The sequence below is a fragment of the Tachysurus vachellii genome, chromosome 23 (genome assembly GCF_030014155.1).
Source record: "Tachysurus vachellii isolate PV-2020 chromosome 23, HZAU_Pvac_v1, whole genome shotgun sequence".
NCBI classification, from domain to species: Eukaryota; Metazoa; Chordata; class Actinopteri; order Siluriformes; family Bagridae; genus Tachysurus; species Tachysurus vachellii.
This window is the reverse complement of record NC_083482.1, coordinates 4,276,508-4,302,190: the sequence shown is the minus strand read 5'-3', so window position 1 is coordinate 4,302,190 and position 25,683 is coordinate 4,276,508. Positions and strand designations below refer to the sequence as shown.

The 25,683-nt window shown below is 37.2% G+C and overlaps 2 protein-coding genes across 3 annotated transcripts; both read left to right on the top strand.

Annotated features, from left to right (window-relative positions):
• The first annotated feature begins 49 nt into the window (after window positions 1–49).
• On the top strand, window positions 50–7,092 carry LOC132838478 (uncharacterized). Of its 2 annotated transcripts, none has more exons than XM_060858805.1 (7): window positions 50–194; window positions 413–519; window positions 616–712; window positions 3,983–4,160; window positions 4,895–5,014; window positions 5,505–5,644; window positions 6,453–7,092. In XM_060858805.1, exons 1-7 carry the CDS (start codon window positions 186–188, stop codon window positions 6,675–6,677), a joined length of 876 nt encoding a protein of 291 aa, XP_060714788.1. In that variant the 5' UTR covers window positions 50–185; the 3' UTR covers window positions 6,678–7,092. The 2 variants fall into 2 exon arrangements, with proteins under 2 accessions (XP_060714788.1, XP_060714787.1); XM_060858804.1 differs by having other exon boundaries at window positions 3,983–4,346.
• A 4,941-nt stretch (window positions 7,093–12,033) lies between these two features.
• LOC132838480 (uncharacterized) lies at window positions 12,034–16,974 on the top strand. The gene is made up of 5 exons (XM_060858806.1): window positions 12,034–12,241; window positions 13,226–13,469; window positions 15,264–15,353; window positions 16,328–16,461; window positions 16,577–16,974. The coding sequence occupies exons 1-5, from the start codon at window positions 12,233–12,235 to the stop codon at window positions 16,790–16,792; spliced, it is 693 nt and encodes a 230-aa protein (XP_060714789.1). The 5' UTR covers window positions 12,034–12,232; the 3' UTR covers window positions 16,793–16,974.
• Window positions 16,975–25,683: the final 8,709 nt, after the last annotated feature.

Below are 25,683 nucleotides of genomic sequence, written 5' to 3'. Positions count from 1 at the left end.
GCTGCTTCTTCCCCATGTGGCTTTGTGTTACTTCCTTCTTTTGTTATTGAGTGTAAGCTCTATCCAGTGAGATCATACATTACAATTAGTGAGTCATCACTGATGCCCAACCTTCCATCCATGCTTTATAAATCAACAAAACACCTTACTTGCTGCCAGAGTCGTAACCGTCTGGAGATAACAACATGGAACAGGTATATATCTCTGTCTATTTAACTATAGTATCTAGCTCACTATGATGATCAAAGGTTATTCCTATGGATCAAGACTTTGGGTTGATGTCAATCATTTTAAAAAGATATTTCAGTCTGATTAAATTGATAAATGTTATTCCAATGGTTTATTTTTTTTTAAAAAAAGACTTTGTCTCACTGAAGTTGGCTTGTTATCTAATTTAAAAAGTGTTTTCTAGGGGAGTTTTCTGTCTGGTGGCGTTTCCTTTCTTCACACTGTAGTCGATGGCAAGCACTCTTATGAAGTGGATAAGGTTTTGACCAGTAAGCCAAGCGATTTTGGAAGGTAATAAAGACCATTTTATTGTCTTTTTTAATGCAATTATGGCATGTCAAGCAAACACAGTGTGTCTTCAGTTTTTCTTGTCATTTTTTTCTTTAGAAAAGGAGACAAGCTGCTGAAGATAAACAATGTTGAAACTCAGCATTTGATTCCGAAGAAGGTTGCCAGGATGCTAAGCTCAGGGTCGCCAATGCTGGTGACTAGCTTCTCTCTTACACACACACACACACACACACACACACACACACACACACACAGCCCTAAGGCTGTAACGTTTCACACAGGTACACACACCCAGTCACACCCACTCATACACCCACACACTCCTAACAATCTGATTCGTTCAATTATTGTATGACGTCAAAATAAAGCCGTGATTCAAGCCAATTTTATGAATCAGCTCTCCTTCCACTAATCCATATTTACACATCATTTTGATTCAGTGCCAAGTTAATGCGGTCCATTTTTTTTCTGATAAAGCTGCTGTTTATAGTCAAAGTAAGGTAGAAATGAACACATTCTACCTTTTTCCATCGGTCTTTTTAGAAGTGAACACTAAAAGAGAATGACTCAAAATAAGACTTCAAATAATGACTCAAAATAACTCTCCAGATCAGAGCCTCATTGTATTTATTAATACTCTATTTCCTGTGCAATGTTTTCTTGTTGTGCATTTGTTATTATTAGCATTATATTATTTTTAATGTTTTATTTATACTAATTCCTGGAAACACCTCAGCATACACTCAGATGAGGAAATGCACTTTTTTATTTGCTTGACTTGAGTCAATGCATGAAGTAATCACTAGGAAATTACTATTAAAACTAAAGAGACCTGGGCTAAATCTTAGCTTACTCGTTAAAACAATAATTTAAGTGCAATCAAGAATTTTTACAGCCTCTTTGGGAGAGGACAGAGGAAATGAAAGATGCATTTGTTTGTGGTAGCGGTAGCAAAATGTGGACTTTGTGTCAGTTAAAAACAAGAAGTGGGCCTGACTGATGAGATTTGTTTCCTCTAATTTGTCCCCATACGTCTCCCTGTTTGTGCTTGCGCTGACGATGATTTGAGACTGTTCTATTTAATTTTTGAATGATATTTTTACAATATGACTTGTCTCTTGAATATGAATATGTCTCTTGGGCTTCTGAGGTGAGGAGTTTGACATAGGCAGTATGATGGGGATGATTGTGATCAAGTCATTGGTTTCTGTGCTACAGTACTATTGTTCCTGTTGCTTTAGGGGACATCCTTTCAGGTTAATCATGTAACTACTGCATTCTCTCATCCTTCCTTATTCAATTCAAGTTCAATTCAAGTTTATTTGTATAGCGCTTTTTACAATGGACATTGTCTCAAAGCAGCTTTACAGAACATAAACATAGAGCAGAAGGTAAGCATAAGGAGAAGTATAAAGAATTAATATAATAAAAAATTCAACATATATATAGTTCACTGTATGTATGTATGTATGTATGTATGTATATGTATTTATCCCCAATGAGCAAGTCTGAGGTGACTCAGGCAGGGGGGGGGCATCCTCATATGGGTGACACTAGAGGGTGTGATTACAAATACAGGGAGTGCAGAATTATTAGGGAAGTTGTATTTTTGAGGATTAATTTTATTATTGAACAACAACCATGTTCTCAATGAACCCAAAAAACTCATTAATAGCAAAGCTGAATATTTTTGGAAGTAGTTTTTAGTTTGTTTGTAGTTTTAGCTATTTTAGGAGGATATCTGTGTGTGCAGGTGACTATTACTGTGCATAATTATTAGGCAACTTAACAAAAAACAAATATATACCCATTTCAATGATTTATTTTCACCAGTGAAACCAATATTACATCTCAACATTCACTAATATACATTTCTGACATTCAAAAACAAAACAAAAACAAATCAGTGACCAATATAGCCACCTTTCTTTGCAAGGACACTCAAAAGCCTGCCATCCATGGATTCTGTCAGTGTTTTGATCTGTTCACCGTCAACATTGCGTGCAGCAGCAACCACAGCCTCCCAGACACTCTTCAGAGAGGTGTACTGTTTTCCCTCCTTGTAAATCTCACATTTGATGATGGACCACAGGTTCTCTATGGGGTTCAGATCAGGTGAACAAGGAGGCCATGTCATTAGTTTTTCTTCTTTTAGACCCTTTCTTGCCAGCCACGCTGTGGAGTACTTGGACGCGTGTGATGGAGCATTGTCCTGCATGAAAATCATGTTTTTCTTGAAGGATGCAGACTTCTTCCTGTACCACTGCTTGAAGAAGGTGTCTTCCAGAAACTGGCAGTAGGACTGGGAGTTGAGCTTGACCCCATCCTCAACCCGAAAAGGCCCCACAAGCTCATCTTTGATGATACCAGCCCAAACCAGTACTCCACCTCCACCTTGCTGGCGTCTCAGTCGGACTGGAGCTCTCTGCCCTTTACCGATCCAGCCACGAGCCCATCCATCTGGCCCATCAAGACTCACTCTCATTTCATCAGTCCATAAAACCTTAGAAAAATCAGTCTTCAGATATTTCTTGGCCCAGTCTTGACGTTTCAGCTTGTGTGTCTTGTTCAGTGGTGGTCGTTTTTCAGCCTTTCTTACCTTGGCCATGTCTCTGAGTATTGCACACCTTGTGCTTTTGGGCACTCCAGTGATGTTGCAGCTCTGAAATATGGCAAAACTGGTGGCAAGTGGCATCTTGGCAGCTGCACGCTTGACTTTTCTCAGTTCATGGGCAGTTATTTTGCGCCTTGGTTTTTCCACACGCTTCTTGCGACCCTGTTGACTATTTTGAATGAAACGCTTGATTGTTCGATGATCACGCTTCAGAAGCTTGGCAATTTTAAGAGTGCTGCATCCCTCTGCAAGATATCTCACTATTTTTGACTTTTCGGAGCCTGTCAAGTCCTTCTTTTGACCCATTTTGCCAAAGGAAAGGAAGTTGCCTAATAATTATGCACACCTGATATAGGGTGTAGATGTCATTAGACCACACCCCTTCTCATTACAGAGATGCACATCACCTAATATGCTTAATTGGTTGTAGGCTTTCGAGCCTATACAGCTTGGAGTAAGACAACATGCATAAAGAGGATGATGTGGTCAAAATACTCATTTGCCTAATAATTCTGCACTCCCTGTATACAGTTAAACAAATGCTGTATTGGTGTAAGGATCACATGGAGTTATCTGAGAGAATGTTGTGAGGTCTTGTGAGTACACTTGTCTAGAGACAATTAGTGAACTTTCTTTGAACTGCTTTGTAGCTTTTTCCATTCGAGTGTTGTTTCATAATGTTGTTTCTGAGAATTTTAGGGAGAAAGCTTTCACTTATACCATGATTGATAGTACATTATAATTGTGAAATGGCATCTTTATATCCTTAATGACTGCATTTTTGAAAATGATTTATTCCCATGTAAACTTATTTATGCAGTCATTGTATATATAACCTGATTTGTGCAGATGATGCACCAGGCGAGTATTGATGGTGATGAAAAGAAGAAATACCCAGGGTTTGATAGCATGAGACCCTTCCACAAGGAAATTAGCACTTTAAACTTCACTCTGGCCATGGTTCGCGAAACATGTCTGAATGAAGAAGAAGAAAATCCACAGGTGCCAGAAGATTCTGAATTAAAGAGTAAGGAGAACAAATCCGATACTTTCTCTGACAAAGAAATGCTGCTTGTGTCTATGACTAACACAAGTGTAGCAATTGTGCAAGCAAGAGGATGCAATGAGCAAGACCCCTGCAGCAGTTGTGGTGGTAAAGGGTGCACCTTCAATGACGTTGTCATTGCTAGTGCACAGAGCACGGTCTCATCTGGTGAGGACTAAAGAAAGTTTTAGTAAAATGATTCAGTGATTCATTTAGTTCTGTTTAGGATGTGTATTGGAGGGGACGTGGTAGCCTAGTGGTTAAAGTGTTGGACTACTGATTGGAAAGGTCATGAGTTCAAATTCCAGGTCCACCAAGCTGCCACTGCTGGGTCCCTGAGCAAGGCCCTTAACCCTCAATTGCTCAGTTGTATAAACTGAAATAAAATGTAAGTCACTCTGTATAAGGGTGTCTGCTAAATGCCAGAAATGTAAATGTATTACACCAGTTTCCTTTTAACTATTACTACTAAAACAAGAATAACCAACAACAGCAAGACTAGACTGTATCACATAGGCACAGCCATTCCACACTTCTGTAAAAGTACTTTAAAATATTCAACAAAACCTTAACACATCTACACTTTTGTAAATTTGCCAAAGCAATTCTGCAACCGTATGCTGTACTAACACAGTTCATATCCCAGTCAGTATCCCTCTCAGACTAGTCCTCTAGTGTATGTATGCATGGTGCTCATCCATCTTCTTTTTCTTCAGTTTGCACAGAATATGTAAAAAAAAATTTTGATTGTCAAGTGTTGATCCAGAGTTTACTGCAGAAAAACATCTGTCCAGAAAATATTCGTTCAGGAAAAGCAATGAGTAATTCCACCAAAGGTGAGTACAGGATCAAGTTCCAAATAACATTATTGCATGGCTAATAAGTAAATAAAAATGCGCCATACTGCAAAAAAGTATCGGGAACTCCACTCTTCTGTGGGAAATCCACTCATTTTATTCATCGTTATTCCAATCATCGTTATTGAGCTTGCTTTGTATACAGTAACATTGTCATATCTGGATGTATTTCCAGTAAAGCGCAACTCTTAATGCTACAGCATACAAAGACTTTCTTATGTGCTATTTGGCAACACTTTGGCAAAGGCCCACAAAAGGGTGCATTGGCCAGGTGTCCACATACATTTGGTCATATATGAAAATGTGTTATATTCAAGGCTTCACTGTAGAAGAGAAACTGCCAGGACTACCATGGAAAAATCATGCCAAGCTAGTTTAAATCTATTCTTATTAATTAGCTATTAACTGTTGTGGTTATATTTTCTATAGTGTATATAGTCAAATTTAAAGCATGTGTATTTTCTCACAGCAAACATCACAATCTACTACTATTTGTCTAATGCACAAGATGATTTCGATAAAGGTGTTCCTGTTGTTTTGAACTTCAGCGACTCAGCAACCTTTCTTAAATGCATATGCAAGAATGGCAGACCAGTTTTGACTTTGGAGGTAAGAAAGAATCGAATCCAAAATGTAGTGATGTAGCAAGGAAATTCATAAATCATGTCTTATAAGTATAATATCAAATGTGTAAAATACACAGGGAGTTGGGGATTACAAATACAGAGGTGATCTTGAGAGCAGTGGACTATCATTGTTTAAGATTTGCACTACATCTTGGAAGTTCAATAATGTCTGTGAAAATGGGAGAAACTGTTTAAAAGTGTCTGAGGAAGGTTGGGCATGAGTGTTTGCAGGAGTGGGTGAGATTGGTCAAGTGTCTGCACAAGTGGGCGGATTAGTCAGGATTGTCTTCAGCATTATGCAGAATTGGTCATATGAAACCAGCATATAGACACCTAGGAGACTATTAAAATTGTTTAAGAGTGGGCAGGATTGATCATAAGTGTCTACTAGAATGGGTGAGATTGGTCAAAAGTGTCTGCAGAGGGTGGTGGGATTAGTCAAGGGGGTCTGTAGCAAATGGCAGAATTTACCATATACAGTCAACATACTGTATGGACACCAAAGAGACAACAATAATCGATCAAGGTCCCCAAACAGGGCAAGATTAGTCCAGAGTGTCTCTGAGAGTGGGCAGTACTGGCCATGAGTATCCATAGAGGGTGGGGGATTAGTTAAAAGTGCCTGCAAGAATGAGCGTAATTTATGCTGCATGTACTGCAATGGGCAGGATTGGTCATTAGTCTGTAGAGTTGGGAAGAATTTAATCAAATGTGACTTGTTCAACATTAACACAAGATTGAGATTGAACCAATGGACTACAAAATTCGGTTGTGTTGGTTGTCTGTTTCAGTGCTGTGAGAATAGCAAGCTGCAGTCTATCTATAAGAATGACCCGAGCACATGGCCTTTTGTCTTCTACCTGAAAACTACAAAGGAAAATCATCGTCGCTTTGAGTCAGCCGCATACTGTGGTTGGTTCATCCACACAAAACCTTCTGGCATGGTGAACATGGACACAGGAACAAATTACAGCGAAAGTAACTTCTATGTCATCATACACTTAGGAAATGAATAAAAACATTTAAAAAAATTTAACCCATACATTTCATCTTCAGCATAAATATAGACTTACCATCTTTCCTATCACATTATCAACTGAGTTATCCTTGCTTTTGTAATTATTAGTCATATGAAGCATTTTTTTTTATCAAAAGTAAATGGCTATTTTTACTTCAAGCTGATGTGCAACTTTTAACTGTGTTTGCAGTATCAAGTAAATATGCATCATATCACAATTTCTGATTTTTCATGTTTTTTTTTTTTTGTGAGATTCTTTGCTATACCATCAGCAACAAATGTATCCAAGAATGTTTTATATAAAGTTTTGAAATGTTGCTTTTGTGCTAATGTGCTAATAATTGTCTTTTTTTTAGATAATGTTTTTATACCATTATGTATAATAGTACGGAATATTTACATCTGAATCTTATTTCATTTAGCCTATTCTATACGTTGTTGATACGTTGTTAATGACTTCCACAATAAAAAAATGCATATTTTTGTTTGCAGTTTTGTTTGGTTATCATTTCTATTACACTTTTGTCCTTTTTTGTTGGAGGATTTTCAGTGTTTTTCCACTTGAATCAAAAAATTCAATTCAAGTTTATTTGTATAGCGCTTTTTCCAGTTGGCATTGTCTCAAAGCAGCTTTACACAACATAAATATAGAACAAAAGGTTAATATAAAGAATAATATAAAGATTAATAGAGTGCAAAATTGAAGATTAATTTTAGATATATTTAGTTCACAATGTGTATATATTTATTCCCAATGAGGAAGTCTGAGGTGAGTCAGGCAGCAGTGGCAAGGAAAAACTTCCCTTAGATTAGATTAGATTAGATTAGATTAGATTAGATTAGACTCAACTTTATTGTCATTACACATGTACAGTACAAGTACAAGGCAACAAAATGCAGTTTACAGTAAGTCTAACCAGAGTGCAATAGCAGCAAGTGCAGGATATACAGTTTTTACAAGACTTAGATAAGTTAAGTTAAATAAAATGGTAATATGAAGTGATTTACAGATGTGTGTGTACTATGAACATAATATACAGATGGCTATAATTATAACTGAAATTTACAGAAGGATGCAACAAAATATATGGCTATTGCTATAAACAGTAATTTACAGATGTGTATGTACTATGAGTATAACATACAGGTGAATATATATGTACTATGAACATAATATACAGATAAATATATATGTACTATGAATATAATATGCAGATGGCTATTAGTATAAACTGAAATTTACAGAATGGTATGTGCTATAAACAAAATATATGGCTATTAGTATAATATATTGCTGTTACTATAAACAGAAATCAGGTGGGTATATACAATGATAAGGCAATGGTGAGCAGCAATGCAAAAAAGAGAGCAAGTGTGTAAGTGAGCATAGTTTGTGTAATAGTCCATTATTGCAATAACGTCCATTTGTGTAAACAGTCCATTAGCGCAATAACGAAGTGTGAGGGGGGAGATGTAACAATGTATGAAGGACAGTAGGATCAGCAAGGGGCAGAGTTCAATAAAGAGACAGCTATAGGAAAAAAGCTGTTCTTTAGTCGGCGGGTCCTGCTCCAGAGGCACCTGAAACGCCTGCTGGAGGGCAGAAGTGAAAATGGTCTATGGGCGGGATGAGAGGAATCCTTAAGAATGCTGCGAGCTCGACGCAGACAGCGTTTCTTCTGGATGTCCTCCATGGCTGGAAGTTGAGTCCCTGTGATGCGCTGGGCGGTTTTCACCACCCGCAGCAATGCCCTGCGCTCTGCAACAGAGCAGCTTCTATACCAGACTGTGACACAGCTGGTCAGGATGCTTTCTATTGCACAGCGGTAGAAGTTCACCAGGATTTCCGAGGAAAGCTGATTTTTCTTTAGTGTCCTCAGGAAAAAGAGCCGCTGATGAGCCTTCTTGTCCAGGCTGGACGTGTTGGTAGTCCAGGACAGGTCCACCTAGATTTGGATCCCCAGGAACTTGAAACTGGAAACGCACTCAACAGCCATCCCATTGATGTGGATGTTGTCATGTGTGCCTCTTGTCTCGTTCCTGAAGTCCACAATGAGCTCCTTTGTCTTGGAGGTGTTAATGAGCAAGTTATTGTCATTGCACCATGTGGCTAGGTGCTGGATCTCCTCCCTGTAGGCAGTCTCATCATTGTTGGTGATGAGACCGATCACTGTAGTGTCATCTGCAAACTTGATGATGGAGTTAGATCCATACACAGGCCTGCAGTCGGAGGTGATGAGGGAGTAGAGGAAGGGGCTCAACACACAGCCTTGTGGTACACCAGTGTTGAGTGTGATGGTGTTTGAGCAGATGGAGCCTGATCGAACCTGCTGGGGTCTGTTGGTCAGAAAGTCCATAATCCGGTAAAGGTAAAGTTCCATAGACGGTAAAGGAAGAAACCTTGAGAAGAACCAGACACAAAGGGGAACCCATCCTCATATGGGTGACACTGGAGGGTGTGATTATAAATATACAGTCAAACAAATGTATTGATGTAAAAGATCACATGGAGTTCACATCTCCTCTTTAGTATCACAGAGTCTAATCTCTAGATGCCTCAGGATTCTCACAGAATCGGCCTCATCTCAGTGGAGGTCCAAAATCTTCATCGCACGGACGACGATCGGAGCTGGTACAATTTCTGGATGCCTCGGGATGGGTAGAAAGAGAAGCAGTGGAGAGGGATTAACATATCTGCTGTTCATAAAATGTGCAAGTCTGATGTAATAGTGCACAATATTATGGGATGTATTATGGGTATGCCTGACTAAAGAGATGAGAATTTAATCTACATTTAAACTGGGAAAGTGTGTCTGAGCCCTGAACACAATCAGGAAGACTATTCCAAAGTTTGGGAGCTAAATATAAAAATGCTCTACCGCCTTTAGTAGACTTAGATATTCTGGGAACTACCAGAAGTCCAGAGTTTTGTGATCTCAGGGAGCGTGAAGGATTGTAGCATGTTAGAAGACTAGTTAGATACATGGGAGCTAAACCATTAAGAGCCTTGTATGTGAGTAGCAGCAGTTTGTAATCAATTCTAAACTTAACAGGTAGCAAATGTAGAGATGATAAATTTGGGGTTATATGATCATACTTTCTTGTCCTGTTGAGAACTCTGGCAGCAGCATTTTGGACTAACTGTAGCCTATTTATTAAAGATGCAGGACAACCACCTAGTAATGCATTACAATAGTCCAGTCTAGAGGTCATGAAAGCATGAACTAGCTTTTCCGCATCAGATTCAGACAGGATGTTTCTCAGCTTGGCAATATTTCTAAGGTGGAAGAAGGCTGTTTTTTGTAGTATAGGTGTTATGAGTTTCAAAAGACAAGTTTCTGTCTAATATAACACCCAGGTCTTTCACTGTCAAGCTACTAGTAACAGTACATCCCTCTAAATGGAAGTTGAATTTAGCTTCTGTGTACTGGCTTTTGGACCAATAAGTAGTATTTCTGTCTTATCAGAGTTTAACAACAGAAAATTACAGCTCATCCAATCTTTTATCTCTCTAACGCACTGAATTAATTTGGACAATTTAGCTATTTTATTTGGTTTTGATGAGATATATAACTGTGTATCGTCAGCATAACAGTGGAAATTAAAAAAGGTCCTAGGACTGATCCTTGATGGACCCCATAATTAACTGGCAACAAACTGGAGGATTCACCATTTAATTCTACAAAATGGTATCAATCAGACAGGTAGGATCTAAACCAACTTAAAGCCTGTCCATGAATACCTGTGTAATTTTGTAAGCGATCTAGGAGAATGTTGTGATCTATAGTGTCAAATACAGCACTAAGGTCAAGTAGAACTAATAGGGACATACAGTCTTGGTCCGAAGCGAGGAACAAGTCATGTGTACTGTAACTTTCACAAGTGCAGTGAAACCTGACTGAAACTCTTCAAAGATATTGTTCTCCTGTAAGAAGGAGCTCAGTTGAACAGACACAACCTTTTCTAGTATTTTAGACATAAACGGAAGATGTGAAATAGGTCTGTAATTTGATAGTTCATTAGGTTAGGGTTTCTTAATGAGGGGCCTAATAACTGCCAACTTGAAAGATTGAGGGACATAACCTAAAGATAGTGAGGAGTTATTAATATTAAGAAGAGGCTCACCAGCTTTATGTAACACTTCTTTCAGTAATTTAGTTGGAATGGGGTCTAGTGAACAAGTTGTTGATTTAGCTGAAGTAATAAGCTTATCTAACTCTTCCTGTCCTGTACTTGTAAAGCACTGTAGTTGTGAGTGTAGCACTTTAGGTGAGACTAGGTCACAAGATGCTCTCACATGTTGATGTTCAACATCACCTTTTTTTTCCTTATGCTTTCAATTTTATCAGTAAAGAATTTCATAAAATCCTCTCTACTATATCATTAGTTTATTTTTCTCCTTAAGAACTGTGAAGAACTTTATGGCAGCTAAACTAGAGCAGAATTTGTTGTGATAGACTTAATGTTTATGAGCTCATACCATAATAAGGCTAACTGGAAAATTTCATCCAAATAAACCCACAAAGGAAAAAAAACAAATCTTACATGTGTAACTTGCATACTTTCAGTTTTCCATGTAACTTTCACTTCCCTTGTTTCCCTTTACATTCCTCACTGAGACGTGTAGGCACATTGTCACTGAAGTATTACTACTTACATTTCTAGTTTCTATACAAGCTTCTGTGAAAACGTGATTACTGAACCATCAAAAATTATTAACACTGAATAAAAACATCTTAATGGGCTGTGCTAAGAGCACAGAAGAGAAAAAAAAGAGCAACTCTCTATCAACTATCTCTCTTCTTAATAATCTGTGGTTGACAGTTACATGTTTATATAATTGACCCCAAATGTTCCTTTAACTATGTGTTTTACATTCTGGCTTCTTTAAATTCAATTCAATTTATTTGTATGGCGCTTTTAACAATTTCCCATTGTCTCAAAGAAGCTTTACAGAAATATGGAAACAGAAGAGAGAGAAAAAGAAATAAATATATAATAAGAAGAAGAAAAAATAAGAATAAAAATAAATAAGTGAATATATACAATTAAAGTTTAAAATTAATAAAAATAAATAAATAAATAACTTAAAATTTAAAATACTATATATCTATCCCTATCCCTAAAGAGCAAGCCGGAGGCAAAAAACTCCCTGAGATGATAAGAGGAAGAAACCTTGAGAGAAACCAGGCTCAGGAGGGAACCCATCCTCATTTGACACTCTACAGTAAATAGTGTATATATAAATAATATCCTTGCTACAACAGTTTATAATTGTGCAACCGAGAGCTCCTGAGGAACTAACGGGTCATTGTAAACTCTGAATTCAGCACAGACCTGATTGCTGATAAAGACCAGACCATACAGCTGACTGACACAACATTGGATCAAAAGTAGGCATGACAGTCTCCAGGCGGCTTCATTCAATAAAGACTTCCTTTTTTTAATAGTAAGCACAACTCTGAAAAGAAATCGTATCACATGATATCACCCTATAAAACCAGAACACTCTGAACTTTTGGCATAGCTTTTACAGTCTGCCTGAAGAACAACATGGAACAGGTAGAGTGCTGACTATCAGGGTCTATCTGACTGTCTGTCTATCTATGTCTATCTGTCTGTTGAGGTTAATCAAATGGTTTAAGGAAATGCTTACTTTATTTACTTTAATTAATTGAACATTAGCAACAGCAAGGTTGTTATTAATTATTCGATTTTGTGTCTTTGAATTTTAGGAAAGTTTTGTAATTCTGTAAGATGATAGAACTGCACCTGATGATAGATGGTGTTGTAGAAATTACATTATTTTCATTTACTTTATTTACCGTCCAGTGTCACCCAAATGAGGATTCCCTTCTAAGTCTGGTTTCTCTCAAGGTTTCTATTTCATATCATCTCAGGGAGTTTTTCCTGACCATCACCTCATAAATGTTAGAGATATTACTAGAGATAGTATTTTAAAATTAATAATTTTATTCTTTTTCTACACTTTTGTAAAGCTGCTTTTAGACAATGTGTACTGTTAAAAGCTGAATTGAATTGAATGGAACACAAACAGAACACAAATTTGTTGAAAGCTAAGCTTAGGATCTCTAATGTTTTTAGCATTCAGATCCATTTAACACTTTGGATCACTAAAACAATTGAATTTAGTATAATCCCTGCACATATAATTCAGGTACACATATAATTTGTTTTTAATTTGGTAACATTTGGAAATGAGAGCATGGTTTGTCTGGAGTCTAAGGGGTAATTTGGTACCTTTGAGGCGGGAGTGTGACATGACCTGATATTTGTGGTTTCGATCAGATTTACTCATTCTGATTCTGAAATCACCAAAACTAGTTGAAATGTGATCTGTTACAATAGAAATGACCTACAATTTTTTAAGATTTATCTTTATGATTTCCATTTATATGTACAATTATTCACTACGACAAGATTTCAGTACTAGATGTGCTAAAGAATATGACTTATAACTGCGATTGCAGATTGAACCTGATATCAGCCTAAATCGGTGAATTTCTTTTTCATGTTTTTTTGCAGATTATGCAGAAGAGTATGAATGAAAAAAATAATGAATGTCTGGAGTCATACAAAAAGGAGAACATCTTTTTAGACTTCTGCGTGTTCATGGATAGAGACGAAAAAGTAGAATATCCACTGAAACCAGAAGAATCTGAATGTAGTACAGAAGGCAGCAGAGATGGTGAATGTTCTGTGGAAAGAGTGTGGTGTAAGAGCGAGAACTATAGCATGACTTACACCATACAGTGTGGGATTACATCAGGTGAGGCCTGAAGCTAAGAAAACCATACATTTTTTTTGTTTGCTTAACCAGCAGTACAGTGTTACCATTGTTGTACAAATAAATGAGGCTAAGAACCATTGGGAGAACTAATTGCAGAACGAAGCTTTATACTAAATACATCTGAAATGACAAAAACGTATGAACATACATAACCACCAAAATACATTCTGCCCAAGGTCTGGAGGAGCTTTGTCTAATATTTAACTACCTACACTAACTAACTAACTACCTATCTACTACAACAGAACGTACCTTCATTAACATGATAACAGTTAGAATTATACGACTAGTTTCTGATTTCACCTTGTGTTAGGTATTTTATATATGTCATACCTGTTATCTGGACATTATCATCAACCCATGTGATCAAAGTTATCTTCTTTCTCAAACCAAAAAATGGAAATAGTATAAATGTGACATGTAACTTAAAAAAAACAATATTGTTCTCTATTCTACTGAATTTCCTTTATTCTACTGAATATATCTGTCAGTCAGACTCATCTTAGGACATTTAGTCTATAAATTCTTGTGGTCATAGAAACCTTTATTGTTGCCACATATACACAGATTAAAAAACATATATGTCACAATTCTTGTCTTTGCATATCCCAACTGAGGAGGTTAGGGTCGGAGCACAGGAAGGGAGGGTTATAGGGAGGGTTATAGGGCCTTGCTCAATCGCGAGAGCTTGGCTGTGCTGGGGATTAGAACCCCAACTTTCCGTTCAACAACCCAGAGCCTTAACCACTGCCCCACCTTTTCACTGTTCAGTAGGGGAACAAAGGGTGAAGGGTGACTTCTTGTTTTTCTAAAGAATGAGCATGGGATTTACACAGCTCTCTCAGCGTTCCAGCATAGCAAAGACACTCACTCATCTTCTTCTGCTGGTGCCAGGCAGCAAAGCACTTTTCCTTGCCTTTTGGAGCATTCGGCAACTTCAGCTTCTGCAACCACACAGTGTCAGTGAAAGGATAATGAATAGACAGCACAAACCGTATAGTCAGCGAGCTTCACTTATACAGTGTGCTGCAGTCACCAATAAAATTTGGGCACTCATCATTGTGTGTCATCCGACATCCAAGACTGAAAATTAATTCTGCATAGAAATTCTAATTTAAATATTATTTGTCACATTCGCAACAAATGATGAATTTAACTGATCAAGAATTTGATTCATTCATAAGAACTTTCTGTGATATGAGGACTTTCACACTTTCTTTCTCATGGGGAACTACATTTTATTTTTTTATTTGTGACACTTCCTCAACTTCTCAGAAAAAAAACAATGGGGAATTATTCTAATGTATTCTTTTTTTAGGCTTCCCACATTAGGGGTTAGGATCATATGATTACGCCTCCACATATACATGGTGAGAATAGAGTACACAGAAATTCCCCAACTGGCTACAATAAATAAAAAAGCTTATCCCTTATTCCTAGTCAGATATGGTAGATCTCATACGGTCAAAACATCACACAAAAAAAATATATTTCTGGGACTATTTAGGTTATTAGCTCTTTAGATTATTTCGGTATTTTCTGAGCTGGTTGCAAGCAATACCATTTTCTAAAGTGGTTTAAGAAGACTACATTACTATGATACTTTCTAAAATCTGAACCTTTAGAATACAATACATTTTATTCAAGGAAGATATCTGTGTTAAATACAGTATTCATGTTGAATTACCCAGCTAATCACTGCTTGAATGAGTTTACATTGCAAGTGAATATGTGTGCTGTGACATTTTTTGATGGGATTTTTTTTCCTTCCAGTTGATAAACGTCAGGTTCTGATCCAGAGTTTAGGCCAGACAATCATCAGTTCTGATTTTTTCCACGCTTGCATGAATAATTCCAAATCTGGTAAGTAGTAAATCTTCTTCTTCCTCTACTTTCGGCTTTTCCCATTAGGGGTCGCCACTGTGAATCATCTGTTTCCACCTAACTCTATGCTCAGCATCCTCTACTCTCGCACCAATAACCTTCATATCCTCATTTAACACATCCATATATCTCCTCTTTTGCCTTCCTCTTGACCTCTTACTGTACCTGCAGATCCATCTCCAACATCCTTCTACCAATATAACCATCTCCCTCCTCTGTACATACATGTCCAAACCATGTCAATCTAGCCTCTCTGACCTTGTCCCCAAACAGCCAACCTGAGCTGTCCCTCTGATGTGCTTGTTCAAAATTCTTTCCATCCTCATCACTCCTAAAAAGAACCTTAACATCCTCATCTCTGCTGAGGCAGAGATGGAGGTAGCAGAGATGAGGATGTTAAGGTTCTTTTTAGGAGTGATGAGGATGGAAAGAATTTTGAACAAGCACATCAGAGGGACATCCCCGTCACACTGGATGTTTTACCCCAAATATTTAATCTTCTGCACCTTCTTGACCTCAACTACCTGGAACCTCACTGTTCTACTTCCCTCCCTGTTCATAGTAGTAGTAAATCGTTCTCAAATTTTTGACTGACACATGGCCAGATGTACTATGTTGTTTGCGCGTTAATTTTTAAACTTAAGCGCAGCGCATATGTAAGCGTTATGTCACTATGACACCAGTAAATAATAGAAGTCACAGCTGACGACAAGAAAAATGTAATACATTGATATAAAGTATTCTGTACACAGGCATCTTTTCATTTATATCAGTGAGAAATTAATAGACATACAGTACATCTATCTGGTCTTCAGGTTTGTCTTAATAGTGCCACAAAATGATTTGGTATTGAACTGAATAGAACTCCTATATTTAATGTGCATTGTCCTTTGCTATTGTGTTTTTCCTGTTATTTATAATGCAATAAGTTTTGCATGTTGTCTGTGTTTTAGAGAGGATGACAATATTCTACTACAAGTCACAGATAGAAGGTCTGAACGGCCTGCCTGTCGTGTTACAATTTAGCGACTCAAATCATTTTTTTAAGTGCACAGAGAAGAATGGCAAAGCAGTGCTCACCATCGAGGTACGGTTTAAGGGGTTTTCTTGGGGTACACTGGTTTCCTTTCTCTAACTGTTTACAAAAATCATAAGTTGCAGGCCAACCAAACTCACCTATTGTGTTGAATATTATGTTTCAGTGCTTGGAGCATGACAAACTGAAGACTATCTGTAAGAGTGACAAAACCACATGGCCTTTTGTCTTCCTATTTTCAACTACGAAGGAGAACTATTGTCGCTTTGAGTCAGCTGCCTGCAGTGGCTGGTTCATTCATACAAGGTTAAATAGGGTGTATGCAGGTTCTAGCCTAGAAAAAAAATATGAAGAAAATACTTATCAAATTATCAATGTATAATAAGTCTTCAACCCTAGTAAATAGACTTTACTACTCAATGTTCATGTGAAGAGCTGTGTTGAAAACAGTATGAGATCAGTATGTATACGTCCTTATACCTCAGCTTCTTAATTCTCAGTATATTGTTATTTCATTCTCATGAGTGTATCTTCACTTTTGCTTCACCAAATCTGAGGTGTGTTTTCAGAATTATTTTTTCTGTGTTATCATTTTTGCTACAGAAACTGATATGTTTTGAAACTATTAAAATATAATTTTTTTCAGATATTAATATCTATTCAATTTACAATAATTTATATAATTCTAAAATAATGTAGTGCTTCTAGTTATGAACCTAATTAAACCTTGCTAAGATTGCTTTATGGCCTATTTTAAACTCTACGTAAATAAATGTTTAAATACAGCAATCACAGAGTAGCTAGTGTTGATGTCACTAGGGCAATATGTTCATGATAATGAAAAGAATATTAAGATCTGCTTTATTAACCTCTAAAGGTGAAAGGTCATGGCAGCTATCATAAATTTTAAGGTCATAAAAGTGTATATTTATTATTTGTTTGTACAAGTGTACATTAAACGTTGTATGTGTATTGGTCATAAAAAGTAATGTTGTTCATTTTTTACACAGGTGTAAGTTCTTAAGGAATAATGTTCTAGATGTTTAATAGTCTTATGTGACACAAACACGAAGTCTCAGGTAATAAATGTTAATAAGACTACACGTTAATTACTTTCTCTACATACACATAGACAGAGGTTCATTAAGAGCAGTGTTCTCTTTTTTGAGTCCTACATGTTTAGGTTAAGTTGCATACGGGAGGGTTATTAAACGTTTTATTCTCATTTGTTTATACAGGTGTATGTTAAAAGTTAAATAATGTTCTAGATGTTTAACATTTCTTATGTGACAAACACACACTCTACGGAAATAAATGGAAATAAAACACAGATAAGCAAATTCTTGTCTGGTAATATGAAACAATTCCTTATTCAACATTGTTCCTGGGGCTTAAATATTACACAATCATTGCAAATTGAAAGAACAAAAATTCCATACCTTGTTTATGTCTGTTTTCTTTGAAAATCACTTAATTTAAGATACCTATTTTGTAAACCCCCCATATAACTAAGACAACCCAACTAGATGAAATAATAAAGAGATTTAATTTTTGTTTCTTTTGAACAGATTAATAGCACTCCCCCATTTTCCCTGCCTGGCTTTTATAATCTCAATCAAATATAATATAATATAATCAAATATAGAGTTTTGTATACATGTCGGTAATGTATGGTGAGTAAAAATCTCCTAATTACCAGAGATGGGGGACTCGAGTCAGACTTAAGTCGTAAATTTGAGACTTGAGACTTGCTTGACAAATATTAAAAAAAGACTCGACTTGACTTTGACTTGACATTCATGACTTGAGACTTACTTGTGACTTGCACATGTGTGACTTACTCCCACCTCTGCTAATTACCCTGAATATTATTCAGCTTTCCTTTATAAACACTGGGTTCTGGAGGTGTCTCTCGGTTATCACATTCAGATCAATTTCAATCTCAAAATCAAGCCCTCTCAAAGCTGCAGAATGATTCTCACACGGTACATGTGATATACAATACTTATTATATGATTATGTTCTATATCTATGCCACTATTATGAAACTATCACTATCAGTCATTTATGTATTTTCTAACTATATGTTGATCTAATTTAGGAGATTTTTTTGTCCTATGCATCTGAAATATTGCTGATATCCTATAAGGAGAAAGTGATGACAAAGATTCAAAGAGCCACAGACATGCAGGAAACAGTCCTACTGTATTTTCATACCTGCCACTAAAATAAAGCTCTCACTTCTTACTACTGAAGTGAACCAAGGGCCCACCCCATCCGTGGGCTACTTTGCATTTGTCGTGGCTAAAGGTAATAAATAAAACTAAATGAGTAAAGATAATAATTAAACATACCCCAAAAATTCCATCAATTTAATATAACAAATATAATGGAAATTTTATATCCTGAATATGTTTATCTTTAATTGAGTAACTAAAAATAATTAAAATTGTAATAACACTTCCAGTAACTGATTTAAATCTAATTTCATATGACAATGCAATTAAATATGATAAATGGTGGGATTGTGTTCATACAGATGAAGATGAGTGTTCTGTTTTGAGTTGAGGAGATCATCCCTGCACTCAGATCTGCTTCAACACCATGATGGGCTAAAACCTTAGTGAATGCCTTCATGGCTTCAAGCTTGGATGCTGAACACGTGTTTGTGAGTTTTACGCTGAACAAGATTTTAAAACAAGTGATCCTGGTCATGACACGACATCTTTTAATAATTCTATATTCATCCTGACTTTCCCGCATGATGATTACACATATAACACTCTCTCTCTCTAAGCAAAATGACTTGTTGCTTTCACTGAACAAAATTACACATGCTTCACTAAGTGTAAAGATTTAATTAGAAGTTAATTATATAAAATCATTTCTTTCAAAAAAACAAACAAACTAATTAATAACAAAAAACCTTAATAAAAATACTCTGTACATATAAATGGCACTTTTATTATTGTCCAAAATACTAGCTTTATTGTTGTCTAAAGTTTCCTGTTCTGTTCTTTTCCTAAATATTTTAATCTCTGGCAAACTGGAATTGCCAGTCTGCCATAAGGAAAGCTGGTTTTATCTTGCTTTTAACCTCCCACTACTCCTTTGGTTTTCTGGCTCTAACTGAGACTGGATATCCACACAGAACACTGCTACACCGGCTGCTCTGTCTTCTGCCTAGACTTTCTCTCACTCACCACAAGAAACAGATAGGGGTGGTGGTACAGGTCTATTGTCAAACTTTGTCCATCCTGGGTATCATCCACATGGGGCAGAGGATGATAGTCCTTCACAGTCACATTGTTCAAATGTTTGTTCTCAATACAGAAATGCCGGGCTCCACAATTATTTTTTCACTTAAACTACTGGTGATGCCCAGGGGCTACAGCTCTTTTCAATGATGCCATCTGCTAGCAGGCCAGCTCTTGCCTTTCTATTTTTAAGTTCAAGTTCAAGTTAGCTTTATTGTCATTCCGCTACATGGTGAGACATGCAGTGGAACGAGATGTTGTGTCTCACAGGTCAACGGTGCTACATACATGCAGACATAAAACATAAAACAACAACGAAGCAAAAGGCAGGTACGGACTATGCCATCAGTACAAAAAATACACTCAAGAAATATATATAAATATGTAGACTATACAATGCTTCCCTTGATATTGTACATGTGCAACAGGAGGCATTGAAAGTCAAGAAGCTGGTAGTGGGCTAGTGTAAGATGCAATGTGCAACACGAGCATGTAAACATGTGTATTGTCTGTGGGTTTTGTACAACGTTTTAGTTTTTGATGTGCCAGTGTGCTAATGCTGTGGTGAGTGCCGCTGGTGGGGGTCAGGTGGGTCACGTCACAGGAGGCCTGTGTATTTTCAGGGGTGGCAGTGGAGGTTTGAGTTCAGGGCTCTCAAACCTTGGGAGAAGAAACTGTTCCGCAATCTGGCAGAGCGTGCTCTGATGCTTGTTTTTCAGGCACTTTACGATATGTATATTATTTGATAGGGGTTTGCTCACCTGTTCTAATGTGATGTTTAACTAATTTACATTTCCCCGCATTCTGCTCAGAGAAGCTGAAGATTTCATTGTATTCCAACAGCAACACTGAGAGCATCTGATCCTGAAATAGGTGACTCATCCATCGACACAGGAGGTATTACTCTGAAAGTGGTTGCTGCAGCTATGTCAACAAACTTGATTCAATAAAATGTCCTGTCCAATAGGATTTAAAATCTGGGCATAGGATCCAAAGTTAATCCATTGTAAACTGTGGTTACCGTGTAAGCAACAAGTAGACCCTAAGAATCTGCCACATTATTTTCAAAATAGCCCATAAATTCATCCACTAACTGAGCCATTTGCGGTGAACCACAACATCCGTCTGTTTCCCGACTCATTGGGTCATCCCCTCTGCCAGAAGACATGAAACGCATCCCATGCTTTCTTGTGTATTCTTAATAGCTGATGGGTCTGTGAGGACCAGGGCTAGGGCTGCGCCTTGTCAATCCCTGAGAAGGGTATGAGTTATTATAATTTCAAAAATCCATACTCAATTTATGCAACAATTTACTCTCTGCCTCTCTGTGCTACACCAAAGACACATGACTGGCATCCCAGCCAAAGCAGACACACTGGCACATTCCACTGGACTGAGAGCGGCCTCCAACCCCCCCATCCATAGATTTAGAATTGTCTTTGGCTTTTAGTCTTTGATTCTTGTCACCCAAACACCTAAGCTCCATTCTCATCTCCCTAATTTCCTCAGCCATCCTATCCCCTACTCTGTAAATTCCTTCATCATTATTAGTGTGAGTAGCATTAACAGGCATGTAATATGTCTTTATTGCGTCCCTAGCATTCTTGCACCTTCCTGCAATTATCACCACCTCATCCAAATCTGTGGCTCCTAGTTAATGGCATTTTGCTCTGAGCACAGGATCCAGACCAGCCAAGAAACGATGAAACATTTTCTCCTTTTGGGCCTTATCACCGTACTCTGGAAAAGCCTCGTCCACCAACCTGCTGGTTGCCACGGCATACACCTCCAAACTTTATCACACAACATTAAGGTGGGCTGATAACCTTGCCATAAGGTGATCCATAACCTGCCTCTATCGGAAAGATATTCTCTATTGTAATTATACCCTGAACAGGCTATCGCACAGAAAAAACACTTGCTAGAATCCTCGCTAGCTCATAATTATGAGAAGCAGTGTGACTTCAAACTGCCAGGCCCAGCACGGAAGGCTCTGCTTTTGTCATGGTCCTGTCATGAATCGAAGTCCTCATCGTCTTCACAATACATGATGGCTTTCAAACTTTGAACACACTCAAGCTATCTACAAACTTTTGCCACTAAGATATCTGAGATGAGGGTGAATTTATCTGCATTTTTGCTAGTTTAGTCAGCTTCTGTGCACTTTCGCTTTTACCCCAGACAGAGTAGTGGTTAAAACGAGTATCAGGTTGCACCGAACTCGATTATTGGGGTGGATTCTTCTCATCCTTATTTTTTTATCCATACCTGCACAGTACTATTCTCCATTCTTCCCATCCCTCAACAGAAATAGCACTGGTTAAAGTACTACTGTAAATGAGCTCTGTCTGACCTTTCATCAAGGTTGTTTCTCTTTGTTTGTGTTCCTTGACCTTAGAGCAGCTTTTCACACTAGTGATCATATTATTCTCTGTGATGGACCAGAAAATGATGCAGCCCTCTTCTGGCTTAGTTCATAGGCTATTGCTTATGATCAGTAAGATAAGTTTGATATTTTGATATTGATAAGGTTCTGCTTTCAGCTCACCAATTTTTGTTTCTTTCTATATGTGTTAAATTATTCATAAACATTGTATTAGCTTAGCTTCCACTGTTATGCTGATGACACAGATCAAATCCAGTTGTGAGGCATCATAAAGAAATTACAGGATATCAGTCATTCTGAGTGGCCTTTAAATATCATGTGCTGCAAAACAAGCTCCAGTTACTGTAGTTCTGCAGCTTAGGTCCTTACTAGAACTAGAAGATATAACCACATCACCACTATCTTATCCATGATTTATTGGTCCCCACTAAAAAAGAAACTTCTATTACCAGTTCTTCTTCATTATATTTTTGTAGTACATTAATTGTATTTGACTTCATGCTTTCATAGCATCAAATGATTTAACTTGGTTGATTTAATTCATTTATTTAAACAGTACAAGCTACTTATTTGTAAATGCTTTTTATACACTTATACATTCTGTGAATTGTTCCATGTAAGCGTTTTCAGGAAAAGCAGCTGACTACTAACCACAGTTCGATGAGGGTTGATGGTAAGCTTGCGGCCTTGATTCTCTTTTACTGAACTATTTTTAGTTTCATATACGGACACTTATTGCACGTACAACACACTAAAATACTGTAAAGTCACATGTTTGTAATGTAAAAAGAACTACACTCATTTAAAATAAGTCTCTCTTCAAGTATTTGGGTTGTTAAATCATTAAGGACTGTCAGTAAAAATTGCTACTGCCCACAAAGCTGAAAAAAGTTGGAAATAATTAGAACAATGACTGTAAATGTTGTTCATGATCTGGCCAAAACATGTGAGTGTTTTTTTCTTCACCATGGAAATAATTCTTCTCTAATACATTGCAGGTGTCTTCCAGGACTTCTGTAGTGCCTGAGACTTTCTTTTTAAGAATGCACCAAATAGGTTTGTACATTTGGCCACAACTAATGGTTATGCTATTTCTCTAATGGAAATTTTTCAGCCATGTGATTTCTTACTACACTGGCAATTATGCTATTTTGACTTCATATGGAGAGTTAACAGCAAAATGTTTCACATATAAACTATAAACTTAAAATATAAACTTAAAATTAACTTAAAATTAAAAGTACTGAAGGAATAACACGCGCGCACACACACACACACACACACACAGCCATGGAACAACTGAGCAGCAACATACAAAAAATAAAATCTGGATGTGAATAACCTGAAATAAAGTTAAAAAACGTGCTGATGAAATGAAATGACGAAATCCGATACTTTTATTTTTCATTTAATGGGGTGTTTGTGTTCTTGAGCAGCTTCATACATTGACTCATGCAGACCTCGAGCGATGGTGACTCATGGAGTCATTATTTTTCTCATTGCTGCTTTTGTAATCATTGTTTTTGTTTGAACGCTTTTTTAGAAAGCTTTACCTCAATAATAAAATTGCATTAGAACTGGCATAGTAATGAGTTAAAAATCACTCTAAAGCTAATGGCAAAAAGACTGACTGGTCACCAACGATTCACTAAGACAGAGATCTAAAATGAGTCTAAAATGTTTGATTGGCTGTGAAAAATGGAGACAGTTTTTACAAGTTCAGAATTTGTTTTCCATACACTGTCTACACTTTCACTTTCCTCTCATTTTCCACAGATAATGGACTAGCAACTTTCTTTAAAAACAAGACCAATGTAGCATTGGAACAGTAGGTGAAATAATAATAATAAAAAATAAAAACAATAATAATAATAATAATAATAATAATAATAATAATGATTCTTATTATTATTATTAGGGTTCAAGCGCGAAGCCCTGGAAACCTATTGTTTTTGTTAGGATTTTTATTAGGGTTCAAGCGCGAAGCGCTGGAAACCTATTGTTTTTGTTAGGATTTTTATTATTATTATTATTATTATTATTATTATTATTATTATTATTATTATTATTCTGCTCTAGAAACGATCGTGCAGCCCAAACTGTAAGGCCTAGAGAGCTCAAACTTGGTCAGATGGTAGTACTGGTCACAGTTACTCAGGGCCAAGGTCTCAGCGGAATCGGACAATTTGGGGCGCTTCAGCGCCCCTCAATGCGTTTGTCCCCATAACCCCTAAACCCCTAAAACCCCTATGTCCAAATCTCAAGTGCTTTATATCATTGGAATCCTTGGCTCATGACTTAAAAAACGTATATCTCCGATTTCATTTCCGCCATTACATTTTTTCGTTATAGTGCATTTTGTCCGAAACCTACTTTTGCAAACTAGTCCTAGGTTTTTCGCCTGGTCGAGACCAATCCAGTGCAGTAATATTCTCTGGAGTCTCAATGTCAATAATCTTCGAAAAAAAGTCGAAATTTTGATTCAGGACTGTGAGGAGCCAGTTTTACTAAAATGTCAATAACTCAAGAACTACTGTAAATGAGCTATCAACAGCAAACCTGGGACACATGTGAAAGAGGTCAAACTGAGGTCACAGTTCAAAAACCGCAGCGATTGTTTGTTCTTGTTCTCTCTCTCTCTCTCTCTCTCTCTCTCTCTCTCTCTCTCTCTCTCTCTCTCTCTCTCTCTCTTTGCTCCACTATCTATCTTTTCAGATCCCTACCATTGCACATCTCCTGTCAATCTTCATTATCCTGTGTGACATCACAGTCCGAACACAGTTCTATAATCAGTGCTCTCAGTGTTCTAGAATTAGTGCTCTCCTCCAAGCACATTCAGCTTCAATTAGAGGGCTCTATTGTTGTTCATTCGGTTTTAGTATGTCAGACTGTTCATGTATCCCAATTTCTTAGTTATTTTGTGTATGTGACTTGCGGGTCACTTTGTGTATGTGACTTGCCAGTCACTTTGTGTATGTGACTTGAGGGTCACTTTGTGTATGTGACTTGCCGGTCACTTTGTGTATGTGACTTGCGGGTCACTCGTTCTGCATCTGGATGCTTGTGTTTCTTCGCTTTATGGATATGACTTTGTTTATTTTAGGGAAAACTGGACAGGTGAGTACTTCACATGACATATATTGTGCAACACGTTGGTAAGCTTTTCTGTATTAGAGACACTAGGTTAGGAGCGGGTGCCACCCTCTGTAACTTGTGGGTCACTTTGTGTATGTGAAAATCCTTTAAGGCCTTAAACTCCCTAAAGGCCTTAAACGCTTGAACCCGGGAAATGCTGCTTGCAGCTTTAATTATTATTATTATAAGTAGTAGCAGTAGTATTATAGAAATAATAATCTTTATTTATTTGTTTATTTATTTGTTTGTTTGTTTTTCCCTACCTAAACACTGGATAACAAAATGACTGGGGTCTCCGAATCAAATCATAAAATAATCAACTTTAGCGTTATTGTCACAACCAGGAAGGAAGGAGACGGACCCGTACACAGGATAGCTTCAAAGGAATGGGGTTTAATAAATGATAAAGACAAAGACAGTGAAAAAGGACGAGAACTAAAACAATACAGATGATGACACTTAACAATGACTAAACGTAACTAATGAATCCACGCT

Bases quoted from the DNA above. Each gene is read 5' to 3' on its own strand.
- LOC132838480 (XM_060858806.1), top strand. The intron at 13,470-15,263 runs GTGAGGCCTGAA...TTTTCCTTCCAG, and splicing joins ACAGTGTGGGATTACATCAG to TTGATAAACGTCAGGTTCTG. The intron at 16,462-16,576 runs GTACGGTTTAAG...ATTATGTTTCAG, and splicing joins AAGCAGTGCTCACCATCGAG to TGCTTGGAGCATGACAAACT.
- LOC132838478 (XM_060858804.1), top strand. The intron at 713-3,982 runs GTGACTAGCTTC...TGATTTGTGCAG, and splicing joins GCTCAGGGTCGCCAATGCTG to ATGATGCACCAGGCGAGTAT. The intron at 5,015-5,504 runs GTGAGTACAGGA...ATTTTCTCACAG, and splicing joins AATGAGTAATTCCACCAAAG to CAAACATCACAATCTACTAC.